This window comes from Crinia signifera, chromosome 19, assembly GCF_055691185.1.
Source record: "Crinia signifera chromosome 19, ASM5569118v1, whole genome shotgun sequence".
NCBI lineage: Eukaryota > Metazoa > Chordata > Amphibia > Anura > Myobatrachidae > Crinia > Crinia signifera.
In genome coordinates this window covers 69,258,539-69,278,362 of record NC_139226.1, presented here as the reverse complement: position 1 = coordinate 69,278,362, position 19,824 = coordinate 69,258,539, and the positions used below count along the sequence as shown (strand labels likewise).

General features: G+C 44.7%; 1 protein-coding gene across 6 annotated transcripts in view; it reads right to left on the bottom strand.

Moving 5' to 3' along the window:
* Positions 1-6,870: 6,870 nt before the first annotated feature.
* Positions 6,871-19,824, bottom strand: part of FOXJ3 (forkhead box J3) — a 425,779-nt gene continuing 412,825 nt past the window's right edge. For all 6 annotated transcript variants that reach the window (XM_083162745.1, XM_083162744.1, XM_083162737.1 and 3 more), the window contains one exon: positions 6,871-7,021. In XM_083162745.1, the coding sequence (XP_083018871.1) occupies positions 6,906-7,021 (116 nt within the window). In that variant the 3' untranslated portion in view covers positions 6,871-6,905. The remainder of the gene's footprint in view (positions 7,022-19,824) is intronic.

The following is a 19,824-nucleotide window of genomic DNA, read 5'->3' as shown; positions in this document are numbered from 1 at the left end:
CGCCACGCTTCGGGCTCGGTGGCTCGCTGCGCTCACCACCAGTGTTCCCTCTAAGCTGTGCGCGTGTGCGCGCGCACACAACTCTCCAAGCATGCGCACAGACATTTCAACAGAGCGCACAAAGCAACAGTGGTCAACTTTTTGCTGTTGTTTCACCCATTAACTACATCATGTGCTGTGTTTTGAATGTTTAAATGTTTTGAATGTTTAATATTATTTTGAAGTAAAGTTAACACAAATGCTGAACAAAATTTTCCAGTTATATATAGAAGTGATGCACAAAAATAAAAATTTCCGTCCAAAGTTGCACAGCCAAAATCTTTTGCCGCACACAGCCTTAGTAAAATTAGAGGGAACATTGCTCACCACACTATATAAAATGAACTCCACGCTGACGTGGATAGTGGGGGTATGAAAAGGTCGGGGGACGCGTACCGCTGCGCTCGCCATGCTTTTGGGTAGGCGTTGATAGTGGGGGTGGTGTGGGGGTGCATTTAACATTGTAAGCACACATTAGGGTTCTTATACAATTAAAAATCGTATAGGGGGGCCATTTAACATTGAAAAAACCTATTAGGGTGCTTATACAATTTAAAATCACATTGCATGAGGGTATATGGCACACGATGCGATACAATGCATAAGATGCCATACGACTGAATATCGTGGGCACCGTGCTAGGAAACAAGTACCCTTTGTCCTTAGCACTCCACACAGTGCATGTTTTGTAGGTCTCCCCACAGAATCACAAGTGAAATAATTAGCTCCATCTGAAGATCTTTTAAAATGTGTCAGTAAGTAATGAGTGTACCTGTGCACCTGCTGGGCGACCTGGAAAACGTTAACTGTGTGGGGACTGAGTTTGAGAACCCCTGGTGTAGAGTGTATGGGTAAAGCATGAGTATACTTTTACTTGATACTTGTTTAGCTGAGAAATTACAGAACAAAAAAATCACTTCACCTGTTCCTGTAGAAAACGAAACAATGTATTATTGATTACACACATCTTAATAATTATGCCATATGGGAAATGTTCATTTGAGTGCTTCTGTTCTTTCCTTGGCAGATCTTCAGAGATCAAATACAAGTACATGTTTATCTCATGTCTAGGTTCTGTAGCATTAAGCCTATTTATTGCAGAATTAAACAGTGGCTGTATTTAAAGCCGCAATTTTACAGGGTATAAGATGTGGAAAAAGTGGAAAGTTGGGATGGTCACACAATCCTTTAATCATAATTTTGCATTTTAAATACCTTGAGAAAAGTACAGCATGAGCTTTGATTTTCTACCTAAAGTAAAGATGCCCAAGTGATGTTATGTAAATCAGGCAAAATTATCTACAATGAATCTTCGGTGCATTGTCCTATAGCCAATAGTTGTCCCTGCATTATTTGTATACTTATTTTATAACTTATAATTTGAGGACCTAAACCTTCCAAAAGGTAAATATTAAACAGAATGTTATATAAAAATGCGTACGTACAGAGGTCATTGCCCAACATTTAATAAATGCCCCCAATTCATTTCAGATATGTATTTATTTATACAGTCCATGATCATATTAAACATATTTGGAAGATGACATTCTATTGGAAATTATTATTTATGTCTTTTAAGTGTCCTTATATTTTGTCAATGAATGACATAAGAGTACCGATTTACAACATACATACAGTATATACAGAGTGATGAGGTAAGTGCAATATGTTCTAAGCTGCTAGATAAATGAAAAGTAATGGGCAATAAAGATTAAATCTAGTCAACCCAATTAACGGAGGACTCCAATTACCCAGCAAAGGGTGTGAATTGCCATTGCAGCAGTGTGTAAAGGACAGCAATGGCAAAAGTCTCCTCAAGTGCCTGACTTGCACATTCTTGCTCGTAGCTCTATGGGGCTGCAAACAAAATTTTGTGAGTCAGTGCAGCATACAGTGGCACTAACTCGCATCCTCCAATTCTTCAGTGGTAAGATTCTCTCCTATGAATACAGCACACACTAAACTGTAATTAATCAATATAATAAATATCTATGTTTACATTCATGTATCTCCACTTTGAAAACCATTAACAAGCCACATGTAATGATTCACTTAAGGTCTGCAGCCATTTGGCATTTTCATGATGACTTAACATCTATATATTTTACATCAAACGTACATTTTAGCTTTGCATGGTATGGGTAAAACTAATTGACATACATAATTTATCGACCTCGTAATGCCACTTTAAATAAAATGATTGAAGAAAAGTTATCAAAACTGATTATCAGGCAACAAATAATTTTATACAAAATCTGACATTTAGTAAAATTAAGGCTTTGGCAAACATAGACTCTTATAGTTGTAGAACTACAAGGTTCGACAGGTAAGAGCTGGTAGGATAAACTGGGACTTACAGTTTTATTCAACACTTTTTGTCAAGTTAAAGACTCTCTACCAGATTGTAAATTCCACTTAAACCTGTTGTGCAAACGTGATGTTTTCATGGTTATTTTCAGCGGCTTTGTCTGTGTCATACAATTATATATATGTAAAAAAAATAAATAAATAACAACCCACAAACAACAGGCAGCGCTTATAGCACCATGAACATGCATCTATTCTGATAATCACAGTCAATGACCACCCACAAGACACGCAGTCAGGAGCTCCTACTGCTCTATATATTTACAGCTAAATAGTTAATATTAAGGAGAATTTATATAAAAATCAAGCCTAAAAGTACTAGGGATTTGGCTATATATAAATGTAAACATTTACAACTGCATTGCAATGGCAATATTGCACAAGAATGTTGAAAAAATAGTTAAGACAACTATGAAACAGAGGTTGGAGTGAAGTTTCTAGATGTAAGCAGTTTAGAAGTATCATAGAAAAGCTTGGCTGTCTGCGATTCAAGCCCAAGACAGACTACAGGTTCAAACATACCCTGCAAGTTGGTAAAGGATGCTGGGAATTTGCAGTTCAACCCTCAGCTGGTGAGTTGTGGCAATTCTCCTGAAGATGAACATAGAAACCAATTGCTCATAGACGGAGCACAAATACAATGGGAGAGGCAGTGGAGATCGATGAAAAAAAATAACAAACAGTTATGACATTTGGGTAAATCAATCAACTGTAAATAGCAAATAAAAAAAGTTTTAAATCTCAGTTTGGCATTAATCAATTATGAAAAAGAATTTTAAAATAAAGGGGAAAAAATTACAGAAACAAAAGGAACATGATTATGGAAAACCTACTCTGGGGATATTCAATGTTTCCCATTATTTCCATTTTTTTGGAAATAATGGGATTTAAGCATTCAATACCATCCATTTCGCCAGGGAAATGTATGGGATTTGTGCCTGCAGATCTGGGTCTTTGGAAAGTTAAATCTGCCTTAGCGGAAACAGACACTATGGTACTTGTGTACTAGCACGACGCTCATCGCATCGCAGACCATAAGGCATGTGATGCGATGTTACGCGATGGCAGGCGATGTTATACAATTTTAAATTGTATACCATCGCATTGTATGGCATTGTATGGTACAATGGTATTCAATTTAAAATTATATAAGCACCCTTATGGGTTTTTGTTAAAAGTGCCTCCTATAACATAATTAAACGTGATGGGTGCTTATTATGTTAAAAGCACCCCCACTATCAACGCCAAACCGAAGCGTGGCGAGCGCAGCGAGCCCGCGAGGGGCGGCGGTACGCGTCCTCCGACCTTTTCATACCCCCACTAACCACGTCGACGTGGAGTTGATTTTATATAGTGTGGCAAGCGCAGCGAGCCACCGAGCCCAAAGCGTGGCGAGCCCCGCGAGGGGATGCGGAATACATGTAAATTAATATGCGTCCGCTCGCCACGCTATATATAATCAACTCCACGCCGACGTGGATAGTGGGGGTATGAAAAGGTCGAAGGACGCGTACCTCTGCCCCTCTTGGGCTCGCTACGCTCGCCACGCTTCGGGTTGGCGTTCATAGTGGGGGTGGCGTGGGGGTGCATTTAACATTGTAAGCCCCCATTATCGTGCTTATACAATTAAACATTGTATAAGGGGCTTATACAATTTAAAATCGCATCGCTGTGCATCGGGTGTATGGCATGCGATGCGATTATATGTCGTACGACTTAATCATCGTGGGCGCCGTGATAATACACAAGAACCGACACTCTTTTCGAATTAGCGTCCGTTCCCGTAGAAAAATACGTTGTTTTGCTGATTTATGTCTTGAAATGAAAATTTATGTCTTGAAATATTGAATCGATGAAATGTGAATTGCATCTATTTTGTGCGGCAAAGATTGCTTACAATTGCAAATGGCAAGATTGAATACAATTACCGGGCTGTGTAATGTAAGCAAAGCTACATAAGAAAAAATTGTAAATTCATACTTTTTATCTTCTATTTTAGTAATTAAATGACATTGCAGAAATAAGCCACGTACTTTGGTGATTTCTCAATACATGATCTCTCTTCTGCTATTCCCTTAACATGCTTGCCATGCACCGAGACATCACTATCAAATAATATCAGTAATATGAATCTCCATTGTTTTGCAGCACAGTAAATAGTGACAAGGCTAATTTAGAAAAACTCTATAATGTTGTCATTTATTATATCAGTAAAATAGTAAATATTAAAGCTGGTGGCTTTGTCCGAAAGTCAGATTCATGGCGTCACTATTGGAAATAGGCATTCACGAATCCAGCAGTTCAGAGCTTTGACTGGCAGAGAAGTCAGACAAGCACAATGAAACATAGCATTTGATGGCAGAAAAGACCTGCTTGGCCCATATAGTTTGCCCATGTATGAGCACACTAAGGTTATTATTATTATTTTTTTTTTTGCAGGGAGCAAATTAAACTAACCGTATATTAATTCCACACAGTTAGGATCATGGTGACAGGAACATCCCTAAAATTAGGCAGCTGCTTAGGGCCCCAGGATCCGGGGGAGGGGTGACCCATGAAATCTGCCTAATAAAAAATAAAGGATCTTTGTTGTACTGTACTTAATGTAGGTGTCAGCTGTGGAACTTCTTAGGGGCCACACTTTCACTTAAGGGGCTGGAAAGTGGGTATTAGTAGCAGTATGTGTGTGGAGAAGAAGGGAGAAGGGCAATAGGTTGAAGTTTACCTAGAAGACTTCCACCAGCCCTGTGTGGTGGGAATTTAACCCATGACCTCTGTACTGTGAGACAGATATGCTATCCATTACAAATTCATATTCATCTTGCATATGAAAGATCAGATGTAGTCACTATTTGCTTCAAGAGTCACCTCTGATCACAAGCTGAAACCAATGAGAAGCAGAAATAACAGCATAAGCAGATACTATAAATATATCATATATAAGTATTAGAGCACCCCCGTTTTTTCCAATTTTTATTGAAATTTAAGCAACTTTTGTCCAGTGAATAAGCTTACATGGTATAAAAGTAGTAAACTGCTCGATATAAAAATAAAATCAAATTAAGATTGCATTTCAAATTCAATTTAAGTTTTTAGCCCATTACTTGTTCATAGAACAAGTATTGGTCTAAACACTTACAACTGTTTTGCAGCAAAGAAAAATAGGCTTGCCTAGGTAATGGAGAACTGCATGTGGACAGAAAGGGTGTGGACAAAATTTTAATTCTGTGGTTCAACATGAAGGGTTTTCTATCTATCTATCTATCTATCTATCTATCTATCTATCTATCTATCTATCTATCTTTGCACTCAGTGCAGTTTTGTTTAAATATAAAAATACATGGTTTTGATAATAATATCCCCTTAAAGGATTCAGTATTGAATCCCGGCGGTCGGGATCCCGGCGTTCAGAATCCAGACGCCGGAATCCCAACAGCCGAAATGCCGACAAGGGGGGGACGTGGATCGCCCCCCCTTGCGGGCTCGCTGCGCTCGCCACGCAGCGGGCCCGGTGCCTCGCTACGCTCGGCACACTAATTTATTCTCCCTCCAGGGGTGTCATGGACACCCACGGAGGGAGAATGTGTCGGCATTTCGGCGGTCGGGATTCCGGCGTCGGGATTCTGATTGCCGGGATCCCGACCGCCGGGATTGTAACTGCATCCCCCCTTAAACATGGCTGTCACTCAGAATGTGCACCCATTACGTTGGTGAACTACAGTAACAGTAAGATTTATTGGAGAGCAGTTGGTGCAGTGTGTGCCAGAAACCATCCTTTAATGAAGGCAGCAAATACAGTTCCTTTCCATAGAGTACTGTAGCTGCATTCATCCAAAAACCATTGCAAAACTCTGGCTGCAATAAAATCTCTGCGTTCACAAGCAAATGGCAACTATGTCACTTTGACTGACATTGCTCTGATATGGCATAAAGCAACATGCTTCACTATACATGGATTTAAGCCACTTGGCAAAATGGCAGTGTAGGAGCAACCAACAAAAAAAAAAGAAAAAAAAAATCCTTCAAAATAAAATAAGAGTACACGGAGTACACTATTCATAGCTCATATAAATAAATTAGAGATATAAAAAAAAACCAACAACCCAAGAGCATCCCCGAAATGCAATCTGTCTCGGGAGGTACTCTGAAATGCAAATTTATGAGTGAAGTGTTGTGCTGGAAGAAATTCTGTCCATGTTTCAGTGTTACACATTTGGCTGACATTATCAAATACAAAAAGCTGAACAAGCTGTTGGGAATCACAGGATTCAGTTGCAGCTTATCAGGGAGATAAACAAGACTTATGCAGTCAACTCAAGCATTCATTTCATGTATCCTGCTAAGAACAGTTTTGATTGTCATCAAAGTCAACACCGATAGCAGTATCACTTTTTCTGTATGCATTTGGATGCCTTTACCTTTTTCCATATCACATTCATGGTCACTGACACGAATAACACGGGGTATCATGACAATAACTGTACTGTATTTTAACAGTACTATACAATAGAGTCCCAGTCAAAGTCATCTTGGATGTCGTCTGCAGGAAGAGGGCGACGTATGTGGAAGTTTGAGGATGGCATCATGTGAGGCAGAGTTATTACTCCATGGTGTCCTGTTAATTATAAAATATATCAATTTATAAATATATGCATTTTATACATTTCAATATTTGACTCCCATTTAATTAAAAAACCTGATGAACTTTTCCACCATAATTTCTAAAGGGATTACAAGTATATTGTTTCTGTAGTACCCTGAGGCACTACAGACAAGTTCTCTATATGTTAAGAAATTATGACAATCATATAGACCGTGATGAAATGTCGACATGTAACAATTTTGTCATATTGTCTGTGGAGGCACAAAAGTGACTTACCTGTTCCTAATGTGAGCATGTCACTGACCAATGTTAGATCAGTGATCCTCTAGCATTACAGTGAATATTTTTTGCCCTGATTCTGCCCCTAGCACAGGCCTTGCCAACCTGTGGCTCTCCAGCTGTTGTGAAACTACACATCACTGTATGAATTTCCACAGTTTAGTTCTCTAATAGTAAAACTATTTCACAGCAGCTGCAGAGCCACAGGTTGGCCAGGCATGCCCTAGCGCCTAGCCCTAAAACCCGCCTCCCCCCAACTGCTTTTTAAAATGTCGACATCATAGCTACATAATGTCAACATGGTCATTTTTTGACATCTCAACAGAAGAGCGTACCTGTCCCCATGCTTAAGGCAATTTGCCTTACTCCACTACCACTGCGCTCAACACAGCATACTATTTCCTATTGTTTTGCATGTTTGGGTGGAAAATGATGAAAAAGTAAAAAAACAAAACACGCATCGACCATTGTCATGTCAACTTTTTGAGCATGTTAACCTTAAGCACTATATAACTTTTACATTAACTGTAAACCTTTTGACCCTATCAAGCATTTGGGGTAAACTACTGACTGCATCTGATTCCAATGGTGTGAGAGATTAGGAGATGTGCACCAAAAACTGCAGCCTATGGTTTCTAAACTGGGGTGTTCCCTGCACCCAAAAATATACAGGTATGGATGGAAGGAGCAAAGAAAGGCTGGCATAAACACTGTATTTTTTTTGTGAAGAAATATGGTGGCAATAAACAAACAATATATAAAAGCAATATTAAAAAGCACCTAAATAAACAATATAGTACTGTATATGAGGTAGATATATTGTCCAATAAATACAATCATACCATCAATTGGTGGTGAGTGTCAAAGGGGAGTTCCCAAATACTCACTGTTTGACACTGACAGGCTTGATTGTTTTTGGGTCCAAAGTAGGACGCTGCATATAGGAGATGTGCAGCCCAACGCGTTTTAAGCTTAAAGGGGGGGGGAGTGAAATAAATCACTCAGTAGCGCTGGCTAATTATACCGGAGGGATCTGTGACAATATCCTAGTAATATATTATATTTCAATTGTGACTGCTGCCACCTTATCAGAGAGATTGTGTTTCTCTGTATAGCCAAACAAACAAAAAATGTGTGAAGATACTGAATCCCCACTAGATGGCGCTGTCACACTTTCACAATAAGACTCTGTTTAGAGATATATGCTGTTTTTTTGAACAATTTTAGTTTAATAAAAAACCATGGTATAAAAAATCAATAAATGCGCATTTTACATATGATAGATTACACTCAAATATGACATACTAGACACACAACATAAAACATATATAATCGCTTAAACACGAGCTGGCTATGAGGCTTAGGCTGCATATATAATTCCTTATGAGACAATAAAACTATTGAGCAAATAATTACCAGTCCACATGGATGCCTTCACTAGGCATGGATACCAGTGTCCTATATCCGAGCAAGGACCAATTTGTACTCCCACAATGGATGTCCACTCCCTTGATGATAGGGATAAAGCTCCAGGTGCTGGTTCCGTTTAGCGTGAGTGTCCAAATCCCAATTGGGATATTTGTAATCCAAAGTAGCAGTGGTGGCTGGTAATGAACTGGCTAGAGCAGGCTCCAGAACGCGTTTCTCCGCCTGTGGTACGTTCAGCGGCTTCCTCAGCTGGATGCAGGATCCAGCTGAGGAAGCCGCTGAACGTACCACAGGCGGAGAAACGCGTTCTGGAGCCTGCTCTAGCCAGTTCATTACCAGCCACCACTGCTACTTTGGATTACAAATATCCCAATTGGGATTTGGACACTCACGCTAAACGGAACCAGCACCTGGAGCTTTATCCCTATCATCAAGGGAGTGGACATCCATTGTGGGAGTACAAATTGGTCCTTGCTCGGATATAGGACACTGGTATCCATGTGGACTGGTAATTATTTGCTCAATAGTTTTATTGTCTCATAAGGAATTATATATGCAGCCTAAGCCTCATAGCCAGCTCGTGTTTAAGCGTTTTAAGCTTGCCAGCTCTTTTTAAGGAAAAAGTTACTTTTTTTAAATGCGTTTATTTATTGTTTCCAAAAAAGTAAGTAAACAATATAGCAAATATATGTTTACAAGAGACATAAGTATATAATGTACATGGCAAACAAGATGATATTTGTGGCATGTCACTGGTACAATTAGCTGCTCAAATTCAACAGATTGTTTTAAACAAATGAACTGCTAAGGATTTGGAATATTGCAGAATAACCAATTACTCAGTCAGGAAAATTAAAACTCGAAAGGTCGTGACAGCGTCAGGAAAACAATCAAAGGATTTGGGTACTCTTGAACAAGGTGGGGGGGGGGGGGGGGTCAAGGAGGGGGGTAGAGGGGAAAGAGAAAGAGGGAGTGGAGAAAAAAGAAGAATAAACAGAAAGAAGGAGTATTGAGGAGATTAGTAGAAATAGAGAAAGGTGCACCTAATAGTAGGTACAGGGCAGATAAAGTGATAGAGATACGAGAAGAGACCTAGTCCGGGTCCTAGATACGGCTACACCAATCAGAATAGGCGAAAAACAGTGAGGTTTTCATAGCCTTGGTAGTTGTTAGATCAAAGTGTGTGTCAAAGCAAGAGGTCTGAGTTGACGTGGGGATCATGTAGGGTAGTGCCATTATAACTGAACCAGTTAGACCATGTCAGGAGGAATTTGTGGGAAGCGTTATGAAGGTAAGCCGTAATTTTTTCCATGGCAGCAATATACCAAATTTTATTAATGAGCTTCCAGTGACTGACGATGAGACAATGGGGGGCAAAAAGAATATGTGTTGAAAGCTTGTCTGCCTCCTTGCTCATATCATCAATGGGGAGGCTGAGAAGGAAGCAGAGCCGGCCTTAGGCATAGGCAAACTAGGCAATTGCCTAGGGCATTTGGAATGCCTAGGGGCATCAGCAGCTTCTGCTGATTAAAATGATATGCAGCATGCCTATATTCTGTGTGTGAGTGAGGCTGAATCTGCACATTAAATAGTGTATTCATAGAAATCACTGTAACATAGCATTCTGTATGCAGGTACAGCCACAGTCACACACAGAATATATTCATGCCACATATCATTGTAATCATTGGAAGCTCCTTGTGTGTCCTGGTCACATAACAATGCAAATAAGACAAATTATCAGCAAAAAAGGTACCCAACGTTAGCAGAACTGGCCAGGAGCTGCATGGCCTATTGAGGCAAGATGTAAACATCTGTATCCAAGCAGAGGCAGAGGTCACAGTGTTAGCGGCTGTGCGAGTGCTGTCTGTGGGTGGGTTGGTTGTGCAATAGTGTTCGGCATATGTGTAAGGGGCATTATGTGTGTCATGTATAAATGCATTAATAATGTGCGACATATGTGTAACAGGCATTATGTGTGTCATGTGTATAAGGGCATTAATAATGTGCAACATATGTGTAATGGGCATTATGTGTGTCATGTGTATAAGGGCATTAATAAAGGTTGGCATAATGTGTAAGGGGCATTATGGTTATAAGGACATTAATAATGTGTCATGTGTAAGGGGCATTACTGTGTGGTATTATCAGGGGTGCCGAGAGAAAGGGGTAGGGGGTACAAATTACCCAGGCCAAAGTCTGATGGAAGGGCCCAGTGGGGGCCCCTCCCCTTAAGTGACAGCAGCAGCTGCAGATCTTCACCTCTGCCTAGCACGCACTGCTTTGTGCTGGGTTGCAGTGTGGCCATGGAGGTGCTTAAAATATTTTCTCAAGATTTTTTTCTAAGGGTATAATGTGAATAATGTGAGGAATAATGTACATAATGTAAAGTGGTACTACTGTGTGACGTAACGTGAATAAGGGACACCATCGCATGATATAATGTGAATAAAGTGGCACTACTGTGTGGCATAATTTAAATTGGGGGTACTATTGGGTGGCCATGCCCCTAAACCAACACTGTGCACTGTTTCTATTTAAAATATTGCTGGTAGGAGCACCAAAATGATGACTGCTATGATGAGGGTTGGTGGTGCTGGGAAAGGGGAGCAGTGTCAGAGGCGGAACTAGTGGCGGTGCTAGGGGGCACCAGCCAAAATCTTGCCTAGGGCGTCATTTAGGCTAGGGCCGGCTCTGGAAGGAAGGACCATGGCGATTTAGCTATAGGGCGGGTAAAGACCGCACTGAGGAGGTGGGTCACCTCATTCCAGAAATTGTCTAATTTTGAGCATGACCACCAAATGTGTAGGAATGTAACCTCTTCCCCGCAGCCTCTCCAGCAACGATCAGAGTGTTACACACTGTCCTGTCTGGCCGTCTGCTAATAGCAAGCAGCTAGGAGTGTGCTTTATGTTGCTCTCAGCTGCATCCACTGATTACCTCAGCTATGGTATAAAAAGGAATCAGTAGGACTCCACCCTGCTGGTCATAGTTTCTGTTCCTGCTCCATGTGTGGATAGCCTGTACTCCAGCTCCCCCTGGAAATCAGCCTTGGACATTTGCCTTGTCTCTGTCATCAACCTGCTCTGGACATTTGCCTTGTCTCGGTCATCAACCTGCTCTGGATATTTGCCTTGTCTCTGTCATCAACCTGCTCTGGATATTTGCCTTGTCTCTGTCATCAACCTGCTCTGGATATTTGCCTTCTCTGTTTGCAAAAGGACTTGTCAGTTAAGTACTTTAGATCCTGCTATTACTTACCATATACCGAGTAGCTAGCCTGCATTCTCCCACTACTCTGCATCCTGCAATAATCCATATACTCTGCATTATCCATCTGCAATTATCCATATTACTTTGTATTATCCTCCTGCATTTCGTGTACCTTGGAAGTTACTTTATTTGCTGTGGAAGTTATACTTTATTCTTTGATGCCTGAATAAAAGTATTTCATTGTTACTTTCTGTGGACATTTATTTGAGCTGCATCCAGGTCCTGGTTTGGTTATGTCATTGCTAGCTGCTGCCCTCCCCTGTGTCTAAGCATTGTGTGTTTCTCAGACTTTCCGCACAGAAGGGGTTAATCTTACATTACTTATCAGTTACCTTTCCACACCTGGTCCAGAGTCCTGAACCTGTCTGAACTCCTCTGCAGCCACAGTCTAGTCTTGGGGTAGCCAACCCTAGTCCTCGAGAGCTACCAACAGTGCATGTTTTGCAGGTCTCCTCACAGAATCACAAGTGAGCTAATTAGCTCCATCTATGTATCTTTTAAAATGTGTCAGTGATTAATGAGTGCAGCTGTGCAGCAGCTAGGTTGTCTGGAAAATGTGCACTGTTGGTAAAATCTCGAGGGCTAGGGTTGGCTACCACTGGTCTAGTCTCTCTGTACCAGACCGTTGCTTACTCCAGATACAGACATATGGTTTCCAGTCTGCCAGATCCTAACATTATGACCAGCCAACAAAACATACTGTACTGGAGTATTGCAAGATGGTCCCTGCCTTACAGAATCCTGTACAGTCTCCCCTTTCAAGCCAGAATCCAGATGAGGATCCAGTTCTGGTTTTTCTCAGTAGACTGAAAATGTGTGAGGACATGCAAAATTTAACATCACAAGCCTTCCTAGAGCTGTCAATTAGTCTTGATGCTCTGCAGCAGATGTCTGCACATAAAAAAGATTTTGATCATTTACATTTTTGCCAATCATGTGGTCAAATAATTAAAGGCACCTCTCAAAATTACTGTTCTTTGCCTTCTCAGTTTGTCAGTAGTGGGAGTCCTGAGCAGCTGAGAATCTTACAGGCACAAGTGGAGCAGCTAATAACATCTTGTGATAAAGGTCAGCAGAGATATGGCATACAAGGAAAGTCTTTTCGATGCCACAAAGCTTGCTTCTCCTTCTGTAGAAGCAGAAAACACTGCAGATTTGGGTACCCCTAGTCCAGGGGTGATTTCTCCTGTGCTGTTTGTTCGGGTAATCCAGAGTTTTCGGCGCCCAAAACTTTCTGATGCTGAACGCCAACGACGAAGGAAGAATCTGCTTTGTATGTATTGTGGAGATAAAAGTCACTTCATCCAGGACTGCTCCCTTCGCAGAGCAAGTGACATTCCTCAACCAATCAAGGTTGAAACAGGGAAACTACCGCAAGAGGTAATGTCTGACTCTCTTACTTCCAATAATGGTGCCAAAGGATCCCAAGAAGGGAATCATGTCTATAACTGGGGTCATCGGACTCAAAACGTCAAGTTAAGATTTGAGAGCCTACCGAAGGTATGTGCCTCCCTCAGTACCAGGGCAATGCCTGGTCCTATAGCCCTAGGAAATACATCCAACCCTGCTACTCCAAGAGAGACATTCAGCCCTGCACCCCCTAGAAGTGCATTGGTGTTGCCAACCTCAGGAAGAGGGTCCGATGTTCCGGCCTCCGCCAGAGGGTCCGATGTCCCGGCCTCCGCCAGAGGGTCCGATGTCCCGGCCTCCGCCAGAGGGTCCGATGTCCCGGCCTCGGCCAGAGGGTCCGATGTCCCGGCCTCCGTCAGAGGGTCCGATGTCCCGGCCTCCGTCAGAGGGTCCGATGTCCCGGCCTCCGCCAGAGGGTCCGATGTCCCGGCTTCCGCCAGAGGGTCCGATGTCCCGGCTTCCGCCAGAGGGTCCGATGTCCCGGCCTCCGCCAGAGGGTCCGATGTCCCGGCCTCCGCCAGAGGGTCCGATGTCCCGGCCTCCGCCAGAGGGTCCGATGTCCCGGCCTCCGCCAGAGGGTCCGATGTCCCGGCCTCCGCCAGAGGGTCCGATGTCCCGGCCTCCGCCAGAGGGTCCGATGTCCCGGCCTCCGCCAGAGGGTCCGATGTCCCGGCCTCCGCCAGAGGGTCCGATGTCCCGGCCTCCGCCAGAGGGTCCGATGTCCCGGCCTCCGCCAGAGGGTCCGATGTCCCGGCCTCCGCCAGAGGGTCCGATGTCCCGGCCTCCGCCAGAGGGTCCGATGTCCCGGCCTCCGCCAGAGGGTCCGATGACCCGGCCTCCGCCAGAGGGTCCAATGACCCGGTCCCCGCCAGAGGGTCCTGCCTGTCTAGCCCCAGGAGGGGGGTCCTGCCTGTCTAGCCCCAGGAGGGGGGTCCTGCCTGTCTAGCCCCAGGAGGGGGGTCCTGCCTGTCTAGCCCCAGGAGGGGGGTCCTGCCTGTCTAGCCCCCGGAGGGGGGTCCTGCCTGTCTAGCCCCAGGAGGGGGGTCCTGCCTGTCTAGCCCCAGGAGGGGGGTCCTGCCTGTCTAGCCCCAGGAGGGGGGTCCTGCCTGTCTAGCCCCAGGAGGGGGGTCCTGCCTGTCTAGCCCCAGGAGGGGGGTCCTGCCTGTCTAGCCCCAGGAGGGGGGTCCTGCCTGTCTAGCCCCAGGAGGGGGATCCTGCCTGACCAGCCCCAGGAGGGGGTCCTGCCTGACCAGCCCCAGGAGGGGGTCCTGCCTGACCAGCCCCAGGAGGGGGTCCTGCCTGTCCAGCCCCAGGAGGGGGTCGCTATTGCCCTGGCCTCCGGGCCTGAGGACGCTATTGCCCTGACCTCCGGGTCTGTGGCCTCCGGGCCGGAGTCTGTTGCCTACGTGGCCTCCGGGCCTGAGCCTGTTGCCTACGTGGCCTTCGAGCCTGAGACTGTTGCCTACGTGGCCTCCGAGCCTGAGACTGTTGCCTACGTGGCCTCCGGGCCTGAGTCTGTTGCCTACGTGGTCTCCAAGCCTGTGGCCTCCGCAGTCCCTGGGCTTGAGTCCGTCTCTGCCCACGTCTTTGGGCACAAGTTGAGAGCCGCCGTGTCGGCTGTCAGTTGCAATGTTTTCTCTTGCAGTATAATAGCGCTGCCGTGCCAGAGGTCTGTGAGGATCTGCCAGACGTTCCACAGGTCCGTGAGGATCTACAGTACCAGACGTTCCAGAGGTCCATGAGGATCTGCCAGTCGTTTCAGAGGTCCGTGAGGATCTGCCAGTCGTTCCAGAGGTCCGAGAGGATCTGCCAGTTGTTCCAGAGGTCAGAGAGGATCTACCAGTCATTCCAGAGGTCCGAGAGGATCTGCCAGTCGTTCCAGAGGTCCGTGAGGGTCCACCTGTCCTTCCAGAGGGTTCGCTTGTCGCTCCAGAGGGTCCTCCTGTCATGCCAAAAGCCTGTTTGGGTCCTCCTGTCGTGCCAGAGGTCCGAGAGGATCCACTTGTGTCTGAGATCCAGTCTGCTGTCCTGGATAAGGATTCTCAAGCCAGTGTCCCGGATCAAGACTCCGCTCTGCCCATATTCGATGGTGAATTAGAACAATATAAAAATCTGTTGCTCCAACTTCAGGAAGTGGCTCCACTGCTTAACTCTTCAGCGGAGAAAGTTTTGTTTTTGCTTTTGGCTTTCAAGGGGGAAGTCTTGGAATGGGCTAAGCCAGTCATTCGTGCAAAAGACCCTATTCTGGAAGATCTACCTGCCTTCACTAATGCCGTTATTAGACTATTTTTTTCTTCTGAGATAATTCCTGAGGAGCCTCCTGCATCGTCCGTTCCAGACTCATTTATTGTGGAGCCCACTCAAGTGTCCTCAAACCACTTCAATATTGCTCAACCTCACAACACTGACTGCCTTTCTAACTCTTTGCATAACGATCTAACCAGATGTATAACTGCCGATGTTGCGTCATTGTCCTTTCCATACACTGTGTCTTCCGAAGAGTTTGGTCCTTGCAGGTCATTACCTGTCAAGCCTTCCAAGTGTTATACTCAAGATAGAAATGCTGTAATTCTGTCTGGGAATCTTGATTCCGACACAGATTATGAATCTGAAGCCAATGAGTTGCCTTTGCTGGAAGGTACCATCAGTACTGATAATGTATGGGGACTTACCTTGCTCAAACCGTTAAAATCCTGCAAAAAGAAGAAAAAGAATCATTGGCGCCGGAGATCTTGATGTGTTTCTTGTATTCTGTGTGTTTGTGTTTTTGTTTTTTCAAGTGGGTGTCCAAAGTCCACCCTCAAGAGGAAAAGATGTTCCTTTAGGCATCTGGAATGCGCCTACTTCAAGGGGGGCATAATGTTACACTCTGTCCTGTCTGTCTGGCCGTCTGCTAATAGCAAGCAGCTAGGAGTGTGCTTCATGTTGCGCTCAGCTGCATCCACTGATTACCATAGAGGTGGAGTTAAACATTTTGCGCAGACGTGTTGGGACTAGGTACCATCTATAGTACACTTTTAGTGAATTTTCTTTTATCAGAGTCGAAATAGAGGATTTGGCGATTCTTTCCCGAATCAATGACCAAGACTCATCATCTGGTGGATTGCCTAAATCTTTTTACCATTGGGATTCATGTTTAGGGTTCGGGGGATTTAGCGAGAAGTAGGTGGTTGTATAGTGATGAAATTATACCTTTACGGAGAGGTTGGTGTAGGCATGTATATTCGATGAGAGTTAGGGGTCTGGTGAAAGAATCAGCTGGGAGCGAATGAAAAAAGTGACGGATTTGAATATATGTGAAACAACTTAAAACTCAGATGTTAAATTTGTCTTTAAGAAAGTCTAGAGAGGCGCAAGCGTTGTTGTCTAGGAGATCATGAATTACTTTTATGCCACCCTCTAGCCAATGGGAAAATCGCTTAGTGTTGTGACCCGGCGTAAATGCAGGGTTATGCCAAAGTGGGGAAATGGGCAGGGATGGGTAGTGATATTGAAGTGGGACGTGCATAGGTCCCAAATAGAGCATGTGAAGGCGATAATTGGGTTCGTTTGGGTATGAGTGGGTCTGTTGGAGGGTGCAAGCCCGAGTAGGGAGGAAAATGGAGTAATATTGCATAGCTTAGATTCCACCAAGATCCATTTAGGTACTTGGGAAGAAGCAAACCATGCAATTGCTTGGCTAAAATGGGTGGCGTAGTAGTACAGTGTGATGTCAAGAAAGCCAGTGCCTCCATCGGAGGAGGAGCGTCACAGAGATAAGAAGCTGATGCGAGGGGGCCTGAGTTTCCAGACAAATTGGATGAACCATTTATGCAGTTGGAGAAGAGTAGATTTGGGTACTCTAACTGGGGGGTCTGGAACATGTATAGTATGCGTGGCAGTATGTTTATTTTAATTGTCATGATTCTACCTAACCAAAAGATGAAAAGTTCTCTCCAACATGTTAAGTCCGAATTGATAGCTTTGAGTAGAGGGGAGAAATTGGCCAAGTATAGCGAGTCGAAATGATCTGTAATGTAAACCCCTAGGTATTTAATTTTAGAGGTGCACCAAGCAAATTTGTAGTTGGTGTGTAAAATATTAAGCGCTTGTGGGGACATATTGAAGGCTAGTGCTTCTGTCTTTGAGAAGTTTATTTTATAGTCTGACAGGATGCCGTAGGACTCAAGGGTTTGAAAAATTTTAGGGAGTGAGATGTGGGGGGAGGTCAGGGTGAGAAGGACATCGTCCGTGAAGAGGGAGATTTTGAACTCTTCTCCACCTAAAGGAACCCCTCAGATGTCAGGGTCGAGTCGAATGCGGGCCGCGAGGGGTTTGATGCCCAAAGCAAAGATCAGGGGTGAGAGAGGGCACCCTTGTCTGGTGCCGTTGGTGAGAGGAAAATTAGAGGAAGAAATCCCATTCACTGCGACTCTGGCAGAGGGGGAAGAGTATAAAGCCTGAACGCCCCGGAGAAATGTGCCTTCAAAGCCAAAGGCCTGTAGGGTATGACTCAGAAAAGGCCAACTAATACAATCAAAGGCCTTTTCTGCATCCAGGGACAACACCACAGCTGGGGTCCTAGAGGTATTAATGTGATGGATTATTGTTTGCCTGGTGTTGTCCCTGGCCTGCCTTCCAGGGATAAACACTACTTGATCAGAGTGGACCAGGGTTGGCAGCACCCTATTAAGACGAGTGGCTAGGATTTTTGCATATATTTTGATATCAGTGTTCAACAGCGAGATGGGACTGTAATGGGCACATTTTGAGGGATCTTTACCCTCTTTAGGGATAACAATTATCCGTGCTTCAAGGGCTTCTTTAGAAAATGAGCTTCGGTCCATCACGCCGTTGAACAGGTTCGTCAAGTGTGGGGAGAGGATATAATAAGAGTTTGTGAAGCTGTCAGGGCCTGGAGCTTTATGTGATTTGAGGGATTTAATTACTGAGGCAACCGCTTCGGGATCGATCTTGGCGCATAGTGAATCAACATCTGAGGGGAGGAGTGTGGGGAGGTCACATTAAGGAAATCTTTAATGTTGGGTGGGTGGGTTAGAGCGCTTGGAGGAAGAAAGATTATAGAGATGGGAATAGAATTTTGTGAATGAATTGATGTACCTGAATTCGATTTTATAGATAGTACATTGTTCTGGGAAAGTTTAGTAAAAAGTTAATGATTTTAATACCCCTTTTAATGATTGTAATACCCCTTTTACACCGCCGCAAAACCCTGGGTCTTCGATGGGTCAGACCCGGGTCAGCGGCGGTGTAAATGGGATAAGCCGTGTCCCTTCACACGGGACTTCTACCTAGGACCTAGGTAGAGGGCGGTGTAAATGGGTACGCCAGGTCAACTGACCCGGCTCCCATTTACATCAATTGGGGATGTGCAACCTGTGGACCGCAGCTTCCGCAGTTTGGATGGGGGGGGGCACAGACAGCCTGCGCTGCTGTCTGCTATACTTTGCAGACAGCAGCGGCAGCAGAGTAGGAGGTGAATGGATGCCTGTGTGCGGCATCCATTCACCTCCCGGACGATGGCCGGGGGGGGGGGGGGTGCACGGGTGCTGGGGGCAGCCCAGCAGCTTACCTTGGTGCTGGGCTGCCCCCAGCACGGCGATCAGCAGTCCCAGCGGGGATGACCGCGGTCCCGGCGCTTGGAGATGATGTCATCTCTAAGCGCCGCCTCCATCTACACTGCTGTGCTGCTCTTCTAGGAGGCTTGATTCTTCTTTCCAGCGGTCATCTCCCCTGCTGCATGCCACTACCTGGTTGCCTGCTGCGGTCACTGGTCCCCGCTGCCTGGGGGAGCTGGAGGACCTTGTGGCAACATCCTAGGGCCTCTCCCTAAATGCTCGCTGCATGCTACTTCATCTCTTGTAGCCCCCCCATTTTTGGTGGATTACCTGCAACCACGTTTGTGCTGCTCCCCCTTATATAGGGCTGCACAGTCTGCATTGTTGGTTATCTATAATACAAATGGCTTGCTCCGTACAGCAAATAATTCAAGCTATTGCTGCCTCCACCGAGAGACTTCTCAGTAAGTTTGATGCCTCAATGCCTGCTCCTACAAGCAATCTGGACTCTTCAACTGTGCCACCATCAGACTTATCCAGAATACAGGATGGGTACTCTCCTGAGCCTGAAATCCTTTTATCGCCTACGTGGTCTGCTCCAGTTCTGATATCCACTAAGTGTGTGGTGGGAATTGCAGCTATTACCCTTCTCTGCTCTGCTATTGCAACTTTTATATCTCCTGAAACTCAACAACTGGATACATTTCCCCCCTTTTATGGCCCTGGGGTGTGTGCGGTGGGAGCTAAGTACGTTTTGCATCTTTATTATAATCCTGACTTTTCTACAGGTTCGGCTGCCATATACACTGTCATGGCTCTCAAAATGAGTCCCTCTATGTGGGTCTCAACTGTCTTGAGATTCTGACA